At 42.7% G+C, this 16318-nt stretch overlaps 5 protein-coding genes and 1 long non-coding RNA gene across 9 annotated transcripts; 3 read left to right on the top strand and 3 right to left on the bottom strand.

Annotated features, from left to right (window-relative positions):
* Positions 1-6: 6 nt before the first annotated feature.
* LOC140783906 (uncharacterized) lies at positions 7-830 on the bottom strand. The gene has a single exon (XM_073131035.1). It carries the CDS (start codon positions 612-614, stop codon positions 63-65), a length of 552 nt encoding a protein of 183 aa, XP_072987136.1. The 5' UTR covers positions 615-830; the 3' UTR covers positions 7-62.
* LOC140783902 (protein CDC73 homolog) lies at positions 679-4846 on the top strand. 4 transcript variants are annotated; one of them, XR_012108199.1, is made up of 6 exons: positions 954-2033; positions 2342-2424; positions 2521-2636; positions 3767-3899; positions 4010-4303; positions 4464-4846. XR_012108199.1 is itself a non-coding variant. In XM_073131032.1 (4 exons), the coding sequence occupies exons 1-3, from the start codon at positions 1022-1024 to the stop codon at positions 2608-2610; spliced, it is 1185 nt and encodes a 394-aa protein (XP_072987133.1). In that variant the 5' UTR covers positions 954-1021; the 3' UTR covers positions 2611-2619; positions 3767-3899. The 4 variants fall into 4 exon arrangements, 2 of the variants coding, with proteins under 2 accessions (XP_072987132.1, XP_072987133.1); XR_012108198.1 differs by having other exon boundaries at positions 4010-4846; XM_073131032.1 differs by lacking the exons at positions 4010-4303; positions 4464-4846 and having other exon boundaries at positions 2521-2619.
* Positions 4847-5124: 278 nt separating this feature from the next.
* LOC140783905 (non-specific lipid transfer protein GPI-anchored 5-like) lies at positions 5125-6071 on the bottom strand. The gene is made up of 3 exons (XM_073131034.1): positions 5756-6071; positions 5496-5609; positions 5125-5410 (listed from the first exon to the last, which is right to left on the bottom strand). The coding sequence occupies exons 1-3, from the start codon at positions 6069-6071 to the stop codon at positions 5304-5306; spliced, it is 537 nt and encodes a 178-aa protein (XP_072987135.1). The 3' UTR covers positions 5125-5303.
* On the top strand, positions 5290-6425 carry LOC140783907 (uncharacterized). The gene is made up of 2 exons (XR_012108200.1): positions 5290-5430; positions 5517-6425. It is a non-coding gene; the product is annotated as an uncharacterized lncRNA (long non-coding RNA).
* Positions 6426-8448: 2023 nt separating this feature from the next.
* LOC140783284 (non-specific lipid transfer protein GPI-anchored 15-like) lies at positions 8449-9444 on the bottom strand. The gene is made up of 3 exons (XM_073130110.1): positions 9020-9444; positions 8825-8935; positions 8449-8722 (listed from the first exon to the last, which is right to left on the bottom strand). Exons 1-3 carry the CDS (start codon positions 9339-9341, stop codon positions 8598-8600), a joined length of 558 nt encoding a protein of 185 aa, XP_072986211.1. The 5' UTR covers positions 9342-9444; the 3' UTR covers positions 8449-8597.
* A 918-nt stretch (positions 9445-10362) lies between these two features.
* On the top strand, positions 10363-11620 carry LOC140783367 (non-specific lipid transfer protein GPI-anchored 20). The gene is made up of 4 exons (XM_073130237.1): positions 10363-10824; positions 10948-10974; positions 11075-11110; positions 11202-11620. Exons 1-4 carry the CDS (start codon positions 10485-10487, stop codon positions 11429-11431), a joined length of 633 nt encoding a protein of 210 aa, XP_072986338.1. The 5' UTR covers positions 10363-10484; the 3' UTR covers positions 11432-11620.
* Positions 11621-16318: the final 4698 nt, after the last annotated feature.

Genomic DNA, 16318 nt, shown 5'->3' with positions numbered 1-16318 from the left:
CGAATATCTATCTATCATTCAAGGACTTTATTTTCATATAGAAAACTAAACATAACAAGGCATTAGTTATCATATATTATAGGATCATCACTGGCCAAGTAGCTAAACATGACCATATCCCTATACTCCCCCTTCAACATCACGAACTTCCTCAAAACCCCTTCCCTCTTAAACCCAGCCTTCTCCAACACCCTCTGCGACGCCGGGTTCTCGACGTCGGCGATCGCCTCCAGCCTCACCAAATGCGCCCACGACTTGAACACGTCGCCGACTACCATCTTCAGTACCACGGTGGCGATTCCCCGGCCCCAGTAGTCGTAGGCCAGGCTGTACCCGACCGAGGCCTTGAACGGCTCGTGGGCCGGCCCAGGATTGACCTTGATCATGCCCACGGGCCGGTCGTCGACGCAGATGGCTCGGCAGTACGGGTGGGGTAGTATATGGGTAGTTAGGTAGTGGCGGGCTTCGTCGGAGTTGGCTAACGGACCGCGGCGGAGGAATTGAAGGATGCGTGGGTCCCAGGCCCATGCTACGAGGGCGTCCAAGTCGGATGGGCGGCAGGGGCGGAGGGTTACGGTGGGTGTAGGATTCTTTGGGGGTTGGATTTGATCCATATCTTCTGGTTGGGATTTGGGATGTGTTGTATATTTGATCAAGGGCTTAACCTTCTTTAAATTTATAGTGTGAGGGGGTCTCGAGAGTATGAAGGAAATTGTTGAGAAACAGAGGGTGGACGGAGGATTTTGACTTCCTTTTTTGCTTGGAGAAGAAGTTTTCTCATTGTTTTTGACTGACTGAGGAAAAGTGGTGTAAATATTGGGATGAGGACCGCCGACCGGAGCAAAGAGGGTAGGAATTCTCCGAGATGATGTTATAATAAAACCGAGACTTAGTTTTACGGGTCGGATCTATAACTAACTTAATAAACCCGTCCGTTCCCCAATATCCATCCAAACACTAACCATTGTTCCCCCGACCCCGAAACTTCTCTTCTCACTTCGATCACACTCAAAACCTCCCAATGGATCCCCTCTCCGTCCTCCGCGACTTCGCCACCCGCGGCGATCTCGCCAGCGTCGTCCAAGTTGGCGACGAGTTCCGCTTTGGCGCCGACTACTCTTTCCCCTGCTCCGCTGGGACAGCCTACCGGTCCAAGCTCGGCGGGCACTATTCCCTCGAAACCCTAGTCTTCTTCCTCCTCCATCATCACCTCAAGCACACCGATTACCTCCAAGCCACTCGCCTCCGCCGCATACCCACCGTAACCCTACCCGACCGCAAGCCCCTCCTCGACTACCTCCTCGGCCGCACCTCGTCTGCCGATGCCATCGACCTCCTCCCTCCTCCTCCTCCCCCTCCCCCCTCCGACGAGTACGTCCCCGGTGAACCCGCCGGAGACGACGCCGCCGCAGGCGCTACGGTTCCGGCTGCGGTCGACTACGTTGCCATGATCCGTGCTCTTGAAAGACCTCTCAAGGACCGCGAATCCCTCCTGGAATCCCGCAATCGCGACTTCCACGCCGTCCTCATCGCCTCCACGAAGCGCGAGGAGGAGCGGCAAAGGATCGAGTCGCAGCAGCGCAAGGACGGGCTCGTCGCCAAGACTCGCCTGATCGGCTCCGACGACCACCACCGCGGCGGAGGAGGTGGTGGAGGAGGCATCGACGATGCGTCGGATCTCGCGCCGAAGACCAAGATGCTTAGGAAGATCGGTGAGGGGGTGCCGATCATTTTAGTTCCGAGCGCGTCGCAGACGTTGATTACGATTTATAATGTGAAAGAGTTTTTGGAAGATGGAGTGTTTGTTCCCACGGATGTGAAGATGAAGGCGATGCGGGGGGTACGGCCGGAGTGCGTGACGGTGCAGAAGAAGCTGAGTAGGGACCGAGCGGTGGCGGCGTATGAGGTGAGGGATAAGCCGTCGACGCTAAAGGCAGATGATTGGGATAGAGTAGTCGCAGTGTTTGTTCTTGGGAAGGAGTGGCAGTTCAAGGAGTGGCCTTTCAAGGACCATGTTGAGATCTTCAACAAGAGTGAGTTCAATGCCAATTCGTTTTTACAAATTTCCCATTTTTATCATGTAATTTCATTGTTCTTAGTGCTTAATGAGTGCTTGGGAGATACTATGATGGAGAATAAGCAAATTAGGGCTTGGAATATTTGTTTAGTGTCTTTGGACAGGCCATATATGCATCATATAATTACGCTATACACTTTACTTATGAGAAGTGCCATAGTAAGTCATTAAGAAGAAATACATGGGTGTTCCAAGGACTTTCTTCTCTTGCATAGTATAAGGTAACTTGAATGCTTACTGAAGTAGGCTGAAAATCTTGTGCAGTCATTGGATTTTTTATGCGATTTGAGGATGATAGCGTGGAATCTGCAAAGATCGTTAAACAGTGGAATGTGAAGATTATCTCAGTAAGATGATCTGTTGGATTTTGTTTATCAATGAGCAGTCCTTTTTTTTTTATAATGATTTTCATTTTGCTAACTAGTAACTATATATTTATGCAGATTAGCAAAAACAAAAGGCATCAAGACAGAGCTGCGGCACTTGAGGTGTGGGATCGGCTTGAAGAGTTCATGCGGTCACGTTCACATTGATTACTTCATGTACAAAGAGTATTTTAGTGAGTCTTCATGTAATTTTTACTGGAAACACGGATTTGAAATTTTTTAGTTCCATCTGTATCAAAATTTTCCTTTAATATAATTGATGTTAAGGCTGGATTCTCCCTTTTTGTGTCTTTGGTGCTAGTTATTTTCTCTTTGCTTACCTTATTGATCACTTTTTCTATGAAACTATACCATTTTACAGTTAAATGGGTAGGTTCTGGAGCTGATGATGGCAAAAACTATTGTCTGCTTCACTTACATGAGTAGGTGCAAAATCCGCTGGCAAGGACATAGAATTAGGTGCTTATGGTGGGTTCTTTGAAGCTACTAGTATCTCTGCAAAATCTAATAACCAAGTAGTGTGATAGATCTAATACTAAGATTGGTGATGGGTGAGAGTAGATGAGCTTGTTGTATCATAGTGGTGCAGACTAGCTTTCTTCATGAATATGAGATGGTGAGATCAGTTTTCTTAGCTTTGTTGAAATCGATATAGCATTGAGTATGAATTGCTCCAGTTTTGGGATGGTAAAGTGAAGAAAGGGCAATTTATCTTTAAATCATGCTTCATAGGTAAGAAGGTATCCTGGTAGCTGCAATATACGGTATGATGATTTCAATTGTTGTTACAGTTTGTCTCTCTCCTTACATACAGAGCAGTTGAGATTTGAAAGCCTCAGACTGGTTGACAGATTGTAAGGATTTCTTGCATATGATTGGTCTTATAATGTTTCTGCTGGGCTTTTAGTAGAATTTGTGCCATTGTTGGTGACTCTGAAACTAATCTCCTATATGCTCTTAAGAATCAAAATGATTCTTATTTCATATAAGAACTGAACCTATAGGCTCATGTTCAGTTCATATTCTCACTTTTCATTCCAGAATCTGCAAGGCCTTTCATTTCAAACGTATAAGCTCTACAGTGTCAAGTTCATGCATCAACATCAAATATCAAACAACTCATGTAAGCAAAGATCTTGGTAGTATCAAGTTTACCAAACATGCATTTTGATTTTATTTTCTGTATGAACTGTCTTCAAGGGTTAGGGCAGAAATTAAACTGAAAGGTGATATCATTTAGCTTAAATGATGCCTTTTTTTTTTAAACTCGAGTTAATAGAGATGTTGGAAATTGTCACTGCAGGGAAGCTATACCTTAGGGAGCAGATGGTGGTGTATGATTTAGCTTCATGGGCCTTAGATTTGGTGATCCTGAAGCAGTTCTATTCATCTTCGATCTGTCCGATACCGCTGTTTGTTAGATAGAGAAATATACAGTTAGTTCTTCAGTCCTGAAAAATGTGTTTGGAATGAATGAAATGAACCTTCACTACACTCACAAGATGGCCCAATTCCTGATATTTTAGAATCGTAATCATCATTGCAGGCACCAGGGACGTTGATTGTACGCTCTGTATCAATAGGGACACCAAGGAGATCTGGCATTGCGCCATCAATAAAAGCACAGAAGCATGTCAACTGTGCACGGCAGACAGTCGGCAGCTGCTCGCAGCACTCATGGGATGGGAAGTCTGTAGAGTCTGACATAGTGGAGACATGGAGAATGATTGACAAGCACATTATCTCAGTCTGAATAATCTCCTCATGTCATTGCACATATTGATGATTTGATGTGATGATGAGTACAAGAGCTCCCATTTCCTCTGCTTAAATGGGCACAGTAAGTTATTTATGAAACGGTTGAAAGGATATTGTGTTATTTGTGAGGAAGAGAAGTTATCAGATTTTATAGATGTGAAGCTTAACAGATAAGATAATAAAAAATAAGTATTCATCTAGGGTATCTAGGTTAATTTTTCTAATTCAAGTGTTTGCCTTAGTTGCAGCAGAGTGTGACACAAAAATGGGCAAGAGATTTCCTCGAGTAAGAGTATCAATTGTAAGAAAGAAGGCGAAAAGAATTTGATAATTTCATTGGTGAGGGGATGAACACTCAACAGGGTTGGAATCTCGTAATCATCGGCGATGCCTCAGTGACTAGGGAGAGAACTTGGTCACAGAAAATGAAAAGGATAACTTCTATATTTATATACATATTCTGAACTATTAGTAGTGGAGTGCTTGACATTTAATCTTTGTTTGTCAAACCTCACTTAGATATTTTGTGTGGACAAATGCTATTTTGGCATGACTGGTCTTCTTTTGTTGTTTTGCTTGTTCCTCCTCTGCCTTCTGAAGAAAGTAGCTAAGGCGCCTTTTATCATTTTATTCTTTACAAAATGGCTCGTCTTATTACTTTGATTCCTATCTCTAGGGCCAGTTTGCAGCTCACTTTGCCTCTATAAAGGTATGTTCATACATATGATTCATGATTTATGCATTTATTGTCATGATATTGCAACGCATCATGACTCAACAAATCTCATTCTTCGGACACAAAAGCATTTTTAAATTTTGTTCGAATGGTTATTATGTAAACATAGGATGTTAGATGTTATAATCCACTCAATAGTTTTTCAAATCTAACACTCTGACATAGTATGTGCAAAGCAATCTTTGTATATGATGAATGTACTAACAGCAACTAGATTTTGCAATCTGAAAATGAGCTCTCAATCAAATAATATCCAAACAGACATACGTTACAGCAATTCAGACAAGAACTTTGAAGAAATTTTCCTGAGAACAAGGCTTAGAAGCCATAGCAGTCTGGATGGAGCTTAAGAAGCCAGGAAGAGGAGGAAGAAGAGCAGAGCAGGGGCAAATGTGGTGCAGCTCCTAGCTGCTGACGATTGAACTGTCGTTGGAGTGGTCTTCAGTCCTGTCCCTGGATCAACACCAAACTATGTAAGGGAGTGTGTTTCTTTCTAACATTGATGAGCTTAGTTGGTTTTTGGTTAGCTTTGTTATACCTGATGGAAGTGGACTAGTAGATGGAGAAGCGACGTTCGGGGTTGACGGAGTTGACAGCGCCGGAGGAGGAGCTGATGACGGAGAGGGTGTTGCAGGGATGGGGGTACCGAGAGCTGCAGTAGCACAGTTGCTTTAATTTTTGTTCAATAATAAACCTCAGCCTAATACTGAGATATCAGGGGTTCTCTTATCCGAATAAGCAAACATTCTAAGAGAAATGTTCAAATGTCATCCTACATTCTGAGAAATTAGAGCATACCGTCGCATTGGGTGAGAGGATGCAAGTTGCAAATGGTAGGTAGGCTAATAGCCTGCGTTTGATTCAAGATGAACCCCAGCGCGGAGGTGGCTCCGCCATTGACGATGGTGCAGTAGCAGGGCTCCTGGGACTGCATGAGGTTGGAGAGCTGGCTGCAGCACGCCGAGGTTGGGCTCGACGAGTTGCCGACGAAGTAGCTTATGCAAGACGAGAGGCCGGTTATCGCCGGCACGCAGTTCAACTGGGCCGAAGAGAGCGCGAAGAGCATGGCAAAGAAGAGGAGGCCAAGACCCATCTTGGATTCACTCTGAGCCATTTGTGTTTATATGATTTGGATGATACGATCTAGAGAAGCTTGGAGATGAGATTAATGGAGGGATTGGTGGAGTATAAGTTTGTGCTCTGTGATGAGATTTATATGGAGATCAATGGTTGGGTGGCTGGCCGAAACTTCTCCTACCATATTTATGGTTATGGGTAGCTCGAAGGATGTAACTAACTTCTTCTTCTTCTTCTTTTTATTCTTTTTCTTCTGTTATCAAGTTGTACTTTGATTCAGGTTTAGTAGGTGAACTAATTTTGCTAGGAATTTCTTCTGTCTGTGGAGTGTGGACTAGTGCTTATTTTAATATTGATTGGTTGTTTAAGGGCGTTCCAACAACAACAACTACAGATCCTGTGCAGCCCTTACTGTATCAATTTGGATTAGATGCCTGCCTGTATGTTGAGTCAAAGCAACAGTAGATTAAGAGTAGCTCTCTAACTTCACGTCTCCAAGCTGCTGCTAAGTGCTTATGGCTGGCGAGTCAATTAGATGTCTGCCCGTTGGAAATTCGTATAATTTGGAATTGCAGATAATCTGCCCCGAGGTTATTAAATTTCAGAAATTATTAGTTGCTTCAATTTAATTAATTAGATACTAAAGAGTTGTTAGGTATTCTTCCTACGATTAATAATTATTATAGAAAAAATTATTTAATAATTTAATCACTTGATGGCTTGGGTCAGCGCGATAGCTTAGTGGAGTATTGTCTCAACAATACTTAGATTTGAATTTAAGTGCTTCTGTATATAGAGAGATTGACTCTTTATTTAATCTTTATTTAGTATTCCGACTCTTGAATAATTAAAAAAAGTTAATTAATTAATTTTAACAGAGTTGGGGAGGCTCCTCTCCTTCAACCAAGAGTTTAGTCTGTTCATATGTATACTTCAGTTCGAGGTATATTTCAACGGAAGTTCTAACTCTTGACTAATTTATCATATTTTTTCATAAAAAACTAAAAAAAGAAAAGAAAATTAGTTAAATATAATAAAGACCGTCGTAAATTGATTGTCTGATAGACCAAAGGGGGGTACATTTGGTTAGTTATCTTACAGTACTCAGATTAAACTAAGATCAAATTAAGAATAAAGTTTTTTAATAAAAAGTAAAGTTGACGGCGGAAACCTACTCTGTTTTTATTTTAATTTAAATATATTTTGTTCAACCTACTCTAACAGAGGTGCTACATTTTTTTTTTTAAGAAAGCCTATAGGCTATAAGGAAAATATAATTCATCCGATGTACAAGCCCGATATATAAAGAAAATGAGGAGATAGTTTACACAATCTTACGCCATCCGGCAAAATTATATAATATCAAACTCAAAGAACATACTGACATAAAGCAAAATAATTCTACCTAAGTTGCTACACCGGCACAAAAGATTTAGTTCCCAGTAATTCTATTGTGACCATTACAGATCTAGACTAACCAAAAGCAAAGATATAGAAAACATAATATACAATGGACAATAGAAGAAAAAAAAATAGGGAGGCATCCGTCAGATTCAGCAAGCTTAGACTATTGTTGATTAGGCGATGGCAGAGAGAAAGGGTGTGATGGCAGGGACGGAGACGAGGTGGTGACCACGGCGACGGGGTAACATTGGCCATAAGGAGGAGAGAGAGAGAGAAAGAACAGAGAAGGGAGAAAAGAAATGAAGATGAAAAAGAAAATAAACGAGGAGGATAAGAAAAAAATGAGCCTCTCTCTGGCTCTTATCCTAAATGAGGGAAGAGGGAGAAGAATCCCTCAAAGATGGAGGGATTTCTTCTTCTTTTTTATGCCTAGAAACGCTAGCATAAGAGAGTTGTACTGCCAAGAAGGATATTGCTATCTCTGATCCATAATATCAAAGCAAGCTTTTTTAATTAAACCTCGTCAAATTATAATTAATTTTTATTTTCCATTATCTATTCTGATATCATTTATCTATGTGACAGAGTGTATTGTAAAACATCACTTATATCTGATAAAAGAACAAAACAGAGCATCTTATTCCTTTCTTGTAGATTGAGGCAGTGTGTACTCCATTGAAGTACACACTTTTACCTTATATATATAACAAGATTGATCTTCTTCTTGTTTTCTGTGGAGGTAGCTCATGGATTCCATAACCCTATGAACTGATCCTTTTGCTTTATGGCAAGTTGTCTACCCCTAATTCAACTCATTTGGTCTTGAGTTGAATTCGAGCTGTTCATTAGCCTTCAGCTGAGTTAAATTAAACTGTTCATATTAGCCAAGCTGTTCCCATTTTAGAGGTTGTGCCATGAATCATATTAGTTGAACTACCATGGACCTGCAACTTTGTCATTTAGTACACATAATATCTTTTGCCTAGTTTTAAAATAAGATGAGATATATATGAGGTACCAAATTATAATTCATACATCTCTTTTATTGTAACCAACAACATGAATCATATTGAAATATTGTACATATCAAACAAACCAAATGGGAGAAAGAATACAAGATGCCACACTAATAAATGCTCAGAATAGTATGCTGCTAGACTTAGATAACTAGAGCAAGTGATGCACAAGAGGCGAGGAAGACGATGGACATCATGGCAGATTTGTTGGATTTAGCATCCGAGGATTCACTGGTAGTAGATGGGGTGCTCTTGGATCCACTGCTTCCTGCATTTAATCGTAAACCATGTCATAATGCTTCTAATTTTTTTTTTTCTGTTAATGAGTATTAATTTCACATCCACCATTTTAATATATATGCTAAACTACCTGAAGGAACGCTTGGAACTGATGGTGTGGACGTGGTAGACGGGGTCGCCGGAGTTGTGGTCGGGGTCGTCGGAGAGGCAGTTGGAGTTGCCGCGGGTGCACCGGCTACAGCTAAAACGTAACCAAAATCACAGAAGAGTTAAATGCTTAAGTTGAAAGTTTTATAATATCAAATTAGAAGATCTGAGTGCCTACCGTTGCACTGACTAACAGGGGGAGTCTGGACCTTGCAGGCTCCGGGGAGTTCCAACGCCTTCGTTTGGTTAATGGCGATGCCGAGGGACGAGGCCCCGCCGTTGAGCACCGTGCAGAGGCACCGCGGCTGTGACTTGACGATGCTGGCGAGCGCCGAGCAGCACGATGACGACGGCGTTGACGTGTTGCCGGAGATGTAGTTGAGGCAAGGGGCGAGGCTAATGATCGCAGTTGTGCAGCCAGATTGGGCTGAGACATAGGTTGAGAGCATGGTTGTCACTATGGTCAACGCTAGCGCAATCTCCATCACTCTCCTAGCCATTCCTTGAGATATCTTAAAGAGTAGGCAAAAGAGAATGGAATGGAGATGAGTTTGGCTTCTTACTTTGGCGGTGGATATAATTGAGAGGAAATGGGGCTGCTTTATATAGAATTGGACTTTAGAATTGGTGGCCAAACTCTTCCTACTAACGGCTCCATGTGGACCAGGGATAGCTTGTTAGAGTTGTAATCTATAATAAGGGAAATAATGGAAATGAGTTATTTATGACATTGAGAGTATAGTTAGTTATGACATATGTTAAGTTGGTCGTAGAAAAAATACTTAATTTTTTTGTGTTTGGCCAACTTCTCCACCCAGGGTGAGTAGATGCATACTAATCAAGTTTAAAAGTCTTGCCATGATTAGCATATATATATATATATATAAGTAAACCATCCAAAATAGAGGAGTATGAAAGTTTAATTGATGGTTGGATTTGATCAGTATAGGATATATACTTTAATTCATAGTTATTAGAGTGTTTGAGTGTTTAGTTGGGCCTATATAAGCTTTTCCAACCGGACTAGAGAACCGCCGTACTATTATAAAGTTTATATTTATATGTATACTGTTTCAAATATTATAGTTTAGTGATTAAGTCTTATCATCTCATTAGTTATTTCATAAATAGAAATACCTTTTTATTTAGTCTATAATTAGTATGCAAGCTTATAATATATGTATAAGATCGTTATAAGTGACAGGTATATAAATTTCAAACTCCAGATCTAAAGGTTTTGCCAATCTAAGAATTCTTTACCAGGCTTCTCTACATACAACCTTTTGTTCACTTTTAACTTGCGTCAAAGAAACACCAAACGCTAAGCTTCAAACACGTATATATAGTTCGCATGCCAACCGCTCCTAACTCCATTGACTCATGTCGAATTGTTCTTCTCATCCGTCGCACCAAGAAAAATACAACCCACTCAACATCTACCACGTGTCCACCCAATTCAACCTTTCCACAGTTTCCACACGTAAACACATATATTAGCTCAGGTTGGTAAACATCATAACCAACTCCAAATCTACCCCCAATTCACTCAAGACTACTGTATATATATATATATATATAACACTCCAGCGTTCCAACTCATCCCTAGGTAGCTCAACCGAGTGCACCATACCATAGAGTTAAACATGGATCATTCTAGGGCAATTTCTGTGCTATTATCTACCACTATATTGATGGCCGTGATCTCGCCCATCTCCGGCCAGGTTTCGACGTCGTGCACCACCGCCTTGCTCACTAGCTTCACTCCATGTTTCAACTACTTGACAGGCAGCACCAACGGCGGCGGATCTCCGACTGCCAGCTGCTGCAAGTCTCTCGCGTCGCTCATCGCCACGAGTACCGATTGCGCGTGTCTGATACTGACGGGGAACGTGCCGTTCGGCCTACCGATCAACCGCACGCTCGCCATATCGTTGCCGCGCATGTGCAAATCAACGACGCCGTCGGTACCACTACAATGTAGAGGTATTATTATTATTATTATTATTATTATTATTATTATTATTATTATTACTATTAATCTCTAACAACTAATAACTTAAAAGCTTTCAGAGTAGTTATTAATAAGATTGTAATCTTGTTTCCCAGGCACAGCCACGCCAGTTCCAGGCCCAGGTACGAACTACTGTCTACTTGTTAATTTCTTGTTGTATTACTTTAAATTGGAACGTCTAACTTAGTACGTGTTGAATCATATTGATATCCTATTTTGTAGGTCCCTTGGCATATGGTCCTTCTCTACCGCCACTACGTAAGATCGTATATCCATTTTGTTTTCGCTCGTGATCTTATAATTAACTAACAGGTAGATTAGTTAACTATATCAAATTAATTTTACGCAGCTCCGATGCCACCCATGCCGTCAACCTCATTGTCTCCATCATCACCTTCAACTCTATCTCCATCGTCGTCGACTCTCGAGCCGGAGACGCCGTCGCCGACTGCCGACGGGGGGTTTAACCAAGGCCAACGACCACTGGTGCTGCCTAGTTCTGCTTCCAAACATTTTAGCTTCTACTCGGTCTCTGCTACTGCTGCACTGCTTGCTTCTATAGCAATGATTGGCATATGAATAGAGCCTTACGTGTTTATGATTCAAGTCTAGTAGTAATTTTTGTGGGGAAGAGCTACATATTATTTGTTTGATTCGTTTGAAGTTGTAGCCTTTTATTTATTGATATGGTAATTAATGTGTAATATTGGATATAACTTACTTTGATTTATAAAGCATGAAACAGATGTCCGCTTATTTTACTAAAAACTTTTTGGTGTGATTTGCAAATAGTACAACTGCGGAGTTGGAAAAGAAAATTAACTTAAAATGAGGATGTCATATGCAAATTTTCGTTCCATTTAACGAGACCAAGTAACGAACTAATAAACCACCTACGAATACGATCGAGAAATCCCATTCTGCTCGTTTCCCTCCAGAAAAGGGCATTTCTGTCATACTCCATCGCCAAGAAACCGATGGATCTCGCCCTCGCTCTCGCTCTCGCTCTCTTCGCCGCTCTCGCTATCGCCTCCTCCGCTGCCCAGAATCCGCCGCCGCCAGCTCTGCCGATCGACTGCCCGTTTCGACTTGTCGCGATGTCGGCGTGTCTCCCCTACGTCGCGGCGCCGCCGAACGTCCCCACGTTCGCTCCCTCTGTCGCGTGCTGCGCTGCCTTCCTCCGCGGCGGCGACGGCGCTTGCTTCTGCCACCTGGTACGGGATCCGCTCCTCCTCGGGTTCCCGATCGACGTCTCCTGCGTCGTTTCCCTCTTCTACTCCTGCCGAGCTCCGAACGCGAGCGCCGCCGCCGATTCCTTCGTCAAGATCTGCCGAGGTCCACCAAATCATTTTTTTTTCTTTTTCTTTTATTTTCTTTTATTCACTTATTGGCGTAAACATCTGATGCTCGCCAGATGCTACTCTTTTTCCTTTTCTTTTATTTGGTTTTTGATTCACAAATGGTTCCATTTTCTAACCTGCGCCGTGGGTGTCTTCTTCCTCTCTGCATCTTTTCCCGCAGAATCCCAGTCCTTGCCGCCGCTCCGCAACGTCACACCTACAGGTGCGGACAAACTTAGTCCAGGTACATTTATACTTTCACCCTTCAACTACTATAGCTATCTTTTCTTTCTTTCTTCATTTCGGTCCTCATATTTCTGACAATTTTGCAGCCAGCCCTGAAGCTCCCGTCCTCCCGGATCCAGGCCAACCATCGACTCCCAAAGAATGTAATAATTGAGCAATCTAATTAAGAAACATTTGATTATTAGTTACTTATATTACATTTTTGTATAATTAAATTACTCCGGTGTGCAGCTAATACTACAACGCGATCGCCGTTCCGCAGCCGATATCCTCGCTCAGATGCGTCAGCCCAATCGCCGGTGAGCGGTGGCGGAGGCTTCTTGTTCGTCTGGAGATTGATGATCGTTGTCTTCTTCTTAGCTTGTTTGTGATCAAGGGAACTTAGTTGTGATGCAGCAGAGGCAATTGCAATGTCTCTTTAGTCTGGAACTTTGGCTTAGTTTTTTTCTTTTTCGTAAGATTTCGGCTTCACTTGAGGATTTTAAGAAGATAAAGATCTGATTAGGTGTATGCTTCACGAATAATAGCTAGCTAATTCATATCTCTTACTCATCATTTCAAGTCCAGTGCAGTGGAAAGTTAGTTGATGAATGAGCATGTGGAGATTGTTACATTTGTACAAGAGTCTTCTCCTATATATATATATATATATATATATATATATATATATATATATATATATATATATATATATACACACACACAAAGTTTAAAGCACAAGAATGACAACTATAAACAATATAATAAAGTTATGTAGGAATTCTTATAACTTCCATCCGTACGAACGTAGAATTGCTACAGATAGCTATAGCATACATGGCAAGTTAATTATTATTTGGGATAAGTTGGGTTGGGGTGGCTAAGTCCCGGAATTGTTGGGAGATTCTTGCAATTCGTTTGCTTACGCATCCGAAGCGAAGGCCCGGAGGTAGGCCGGGATCGCAAGCTGTCATCCTTCAACCATAACAGAAACTAACGAATGAACGGTCCAGATTAGTCCAAGAAATAACAGAAAGGAGTCCCAAGTCCTAGCTGGGTCACTCAACGGCAGCTATAAATATTAGACGTCACTCACTCACTTCTCCAGAAATCTACTTCCGTCTCTAAGATCAAGATATGAAGCCTTCCTTCCTCCTCCTCCTCCTCCTCTCAGCGATCGCGGCCTCCGCCGCGTTCACGGAAGGATCCGTCGCCGAGGCACCGTCGCCGCCTCGACCAAAATGCTCGACCGACGCCTTCCAGGCGCTTCTTTCGTGCCTTTCTCCGGAGGCAGCGGAGACACACGAGAACGTCTCCTCGAAGCCCTCCGCCTCTTGCTGCGAAGCCATCGGGGCCACACTTGATGGATCCAGTGGCGGCGCCGCCTGCCTCTGCGGCCTAAACGCCTCCCGCGTTGTCTCGCTCTACTCTTCATGCCGTGGAACAAACGGTTCAGGAGATGCTGCCTCCTCCCTAGAGGAGATCTGTCGAGGTTTAATTTCGATCTCTCTCGTGATCGAGCAAATGTTCCTATTCTCGATCTTTATGCTTTATTGGACTGCTGGTTATGATCTTAGCAGTAGCCTAGTTCTTGGAGGTGATCGATCTTGGCGCCTGTTCTTGTGATATATCTTTACGTTTTCTCGCTTTGCTTAGAAAAGATTTGCATTATTCTGCTAGTTAACGTCTAGCTGTGGTCTCGTCCTCTTAGCGATCGAGTTGTTCTTCTTAGCCTTTTCCCTTTCTCTTCCCAACTTCTTGGTCCTTTCAACGTGCTGCTGCCTTCTCATTGGCTGTTTTATATTCCCTAATGTGCGCTGCAGCCGTAACTAGCTAAGTCCGCTTACGGCGTTCTTGCATGTGTCCTACTTTCGCTTTTGGCTAAGTTCTATTACGGCTTTCTTGCGTCTTCTACAGTATAATTATGTTGCCGAATAATTATTCTACTCCTGCATGCCAATTATGTCTCATTCACAATTTCCTTTTCTTTTCTTTTTCGAAGATTTCTTTTGCTACCTTCTCATGTTCAATTCCAATTATTCGCAGATTCCGACGCGCTAATGGCTGGGCGGGGCGTCACGATGCAAGGCAGGGACTATTATTTTCCTCAATGACTAATCTACCCTTTAGCTTCCAAGGCTTTCTGAATCGTTTTATTAAATTAAATATTTGTCCACGTTATTCTGCAGACGACGATGCCCAGCCTCCTTCCTCCGGGCTCTTCCGTCCCCGTCCCCGTCCCTATCCCCGTCGTCCTCCCTCTAGACACCGTGAAATTTTTAATCATAAACCGGTCTTCCTATATATATATATATATAATCTTTTTCCCTCTCGACATATCCTGATCTTGGTATGCTTAAATAATAATAATAATTTATTTATTTATTACTTGCAGCGCCACCGCGCCCCCCATATCCACGACCTGGGTGTCCAGATCTGCTGCCGCCCCCGTTCCATGGACTACCGCCGCTCCCAGAATACCTGTGTTCAAGTGCCGGAGGAGCGGCGCTGTTTCACGGCGCTAATTTGCTGGCGATGCTTCTCGCCCCCGCCGGTTTCTTCTTTTTCTAACTTTGCCGGAGCGCAGACATATACATGCACACGACGGGACGATTAGGGTCAAGAGGGGACATAAAGCCCTGTAGGAATTAATACACGAAGTACAGCCGGAAATGAGGGATGTTAGAACCCCCACCATTATAATTCTTCTAGCGTTTGGGTGCTTACTTACTATCTGTGTACGTATCTTGTGCATCTCGGTTACCCGCCTGTTCTTGCTTTAGCCCTTCATAGTGAAGCTCCACAAAATTTTAACGCTCTTTTCTGTGTGCATAAGTTTGTGCGATCGGATGATATTGCCTACTAATTAGCCCAGCTTGGATCTGAAGCTACCCTGATAGTGAGGCCTGATGTCCATCTATCGAGGGCCGGCCCAGTATGACTACGATATCCACAGTCCACCCTCAATGGTTAACGTCACAATAATATTCAATTCCATTGGCCTGAAATCTGCCCAGATTAATTAGTCAAACATTAAGCAATCGTATCATCCCGACGTACACTGTAATAATCTAATGTAGTAGAAAAATATCCGGCTAATTACAATTCCACGAAAACCATTTGTTCAACGTCTGGAATGGTTAGTTGAGGAGCTGGCGAATGCTGAGAGGTTTATTAGCAAGGATATTTTACCCGTCAAGGAAGACAAACAGGAGATCTTCTCTTAACTAATTTCTCTAGAATTTTATAATATTGACAAAATAACCAACAAGTTGATCAATAGAATAAACTTACACGGCATTCGGTTGAATAATTCTCGTTAGAAGAATCCATTAAGCACATGCGCCAACGTGGCATCAGAATATTGCTTCTCAAGTTATCAATCGTGAATTCTCCTCGAGAGAAATCTAAGAACCTTCTTTGAATCATTATTACCATTCAAACAATTCGTTAGAAAATAGGAGCAGTTCACCCAGAATACGCACCTTCTGTCCTTTCCTCACAACTTCCCCTTATAAAACACCCCCCATACTATTTGCTCCCTCCACCACATCACCATTCCATTCTCATACTTCAAAAAAAAAAAGCCCTCACCAATCTTTTCTTTTCTCTAAATTCTCCATCTAAACCTCTACAAGCCACCATCAAATCAAATAGGTAGCAATGACTCCGAGAGGAATCCTCGTTTGTCTAGTGGCAGTCATCGCGCTGACGTTGTCCACCTACAGCGCCTCGGGCCAAACCAGCAACTGCGCATCGGCCATCATAAGCCTAGCTCCCTGCTTGAACTACATCACCGGGAATTCATCAACCCCGTCGAGCTCATGCTGCTCGCAGCTCGCGACTGTCGTGCATTTTGAGCCGTTGTGCCTCTGCCCGGTGATTAACGGCGGCCTATCGT

This window comes from Typha latifolia, chromosome 3 (assembly GCF_019914945.1).
Source record: "Typha latifolia isolate L0001 chromosome 3, TyphaL0001v2, whole genome shotgun sequence".
Lineage (NCBI taxonomy): Eukaryota > Viridiplantae > Streptophyta > Magnoliopsida > Poales > Typhaceae > Typha > Typha latifolia.
Note: the sequence above shows the minus strand (reverse complement) of the source record. Positions and strands in the feature narration are given on the sequence as shown.

Coding starts and splice junctions, on each gene's coding strand:
- LOC140783906 (XM_073131035.1), bottom strand. CDS start 614: ATGGATCAAATCCAACCCCCAAAGAATCCTACACCCACCGTAACCCTC.
- LOC140783902 (XM_073131032.1), top strand. CDS start 1,022: ATGGATCCCCTCTCCGTCCTCCGCGACTTCGCCACCCGCGGCGATCTC. Junction 2,034..2,341: donor TGTTGAGATCTTCAACAAGA/GTGAGTTCAATG, acceptor AATCTTGTGCAG/TCATTGGATTTTTTATGCGA. Junction 2,425..2,520: donor GGAATGTGAAGATTATCTCA/GTAAGATGATCT, acceptor ATATTTATGCAG/ATTAGCAAAAACAAAAGGCA.
- LOC140783905 (XM_073131034.1), bottom strand. CDS start 6,071: ATGGCTCAGAGTGAATCCAAGATGGGTCTTGGCCTCCTCTTCTTTGCC. Junction 5,610..5,755: donor TCCTCTCACCCAATGCGACG/GTATGCTCTAAT, acceptor GTGCTACTGCAG/CTCTCGGTACCCCCATCCCT. Junction 5,411..5,495: donor TACTAGTCCACTTCCATCAG/GTATAACAAAGC, acceptor GTGTTGATCCAG/GGACAGGACTGAAGACCACT.
- LOC140783284 (XM_073130110.1), bottom strand. CDS start 9,341: ATGGCTAGGAGAGTGATGGAGATTGCGCTAGCGTTGACCATAGTGACA. Junction 8,936..9,019: donor CCCTGTTAGTCAGTGCAACG/GTAGGCACTCAG, acceptor GTTACGTTTTAG/CTGTAGCCGGTGCACCCGCG. Junction 8,723..8,824: donor AGTTCCAAGCGTTCCTTCAG/GTAGTTTAGCAT, acceptor GATTAAATGCAG/GAAGCAGTGGATCCAAGAGC.
- LOC140783367 (XM_073130237.1), top strand. CDS start 10,485: ATGGATCATTCTAGGGCAATTTCTGTGCTATTATCTACCACTATATTG. Junction 10,825..10,947: donor GGTACCACTACAATGTAGAG/GTATTATTATTA, acceptor CTTGTTTCCCAG/GCACAGCCACGCCAGTTCCA. Junction 10,975..11,074: donor CACGCCAGTTCCAGGCCCAG/GTACGAACTACT, acceptor CCTATTTTGTAG/GTCCCTTGGCATATGGTCCT.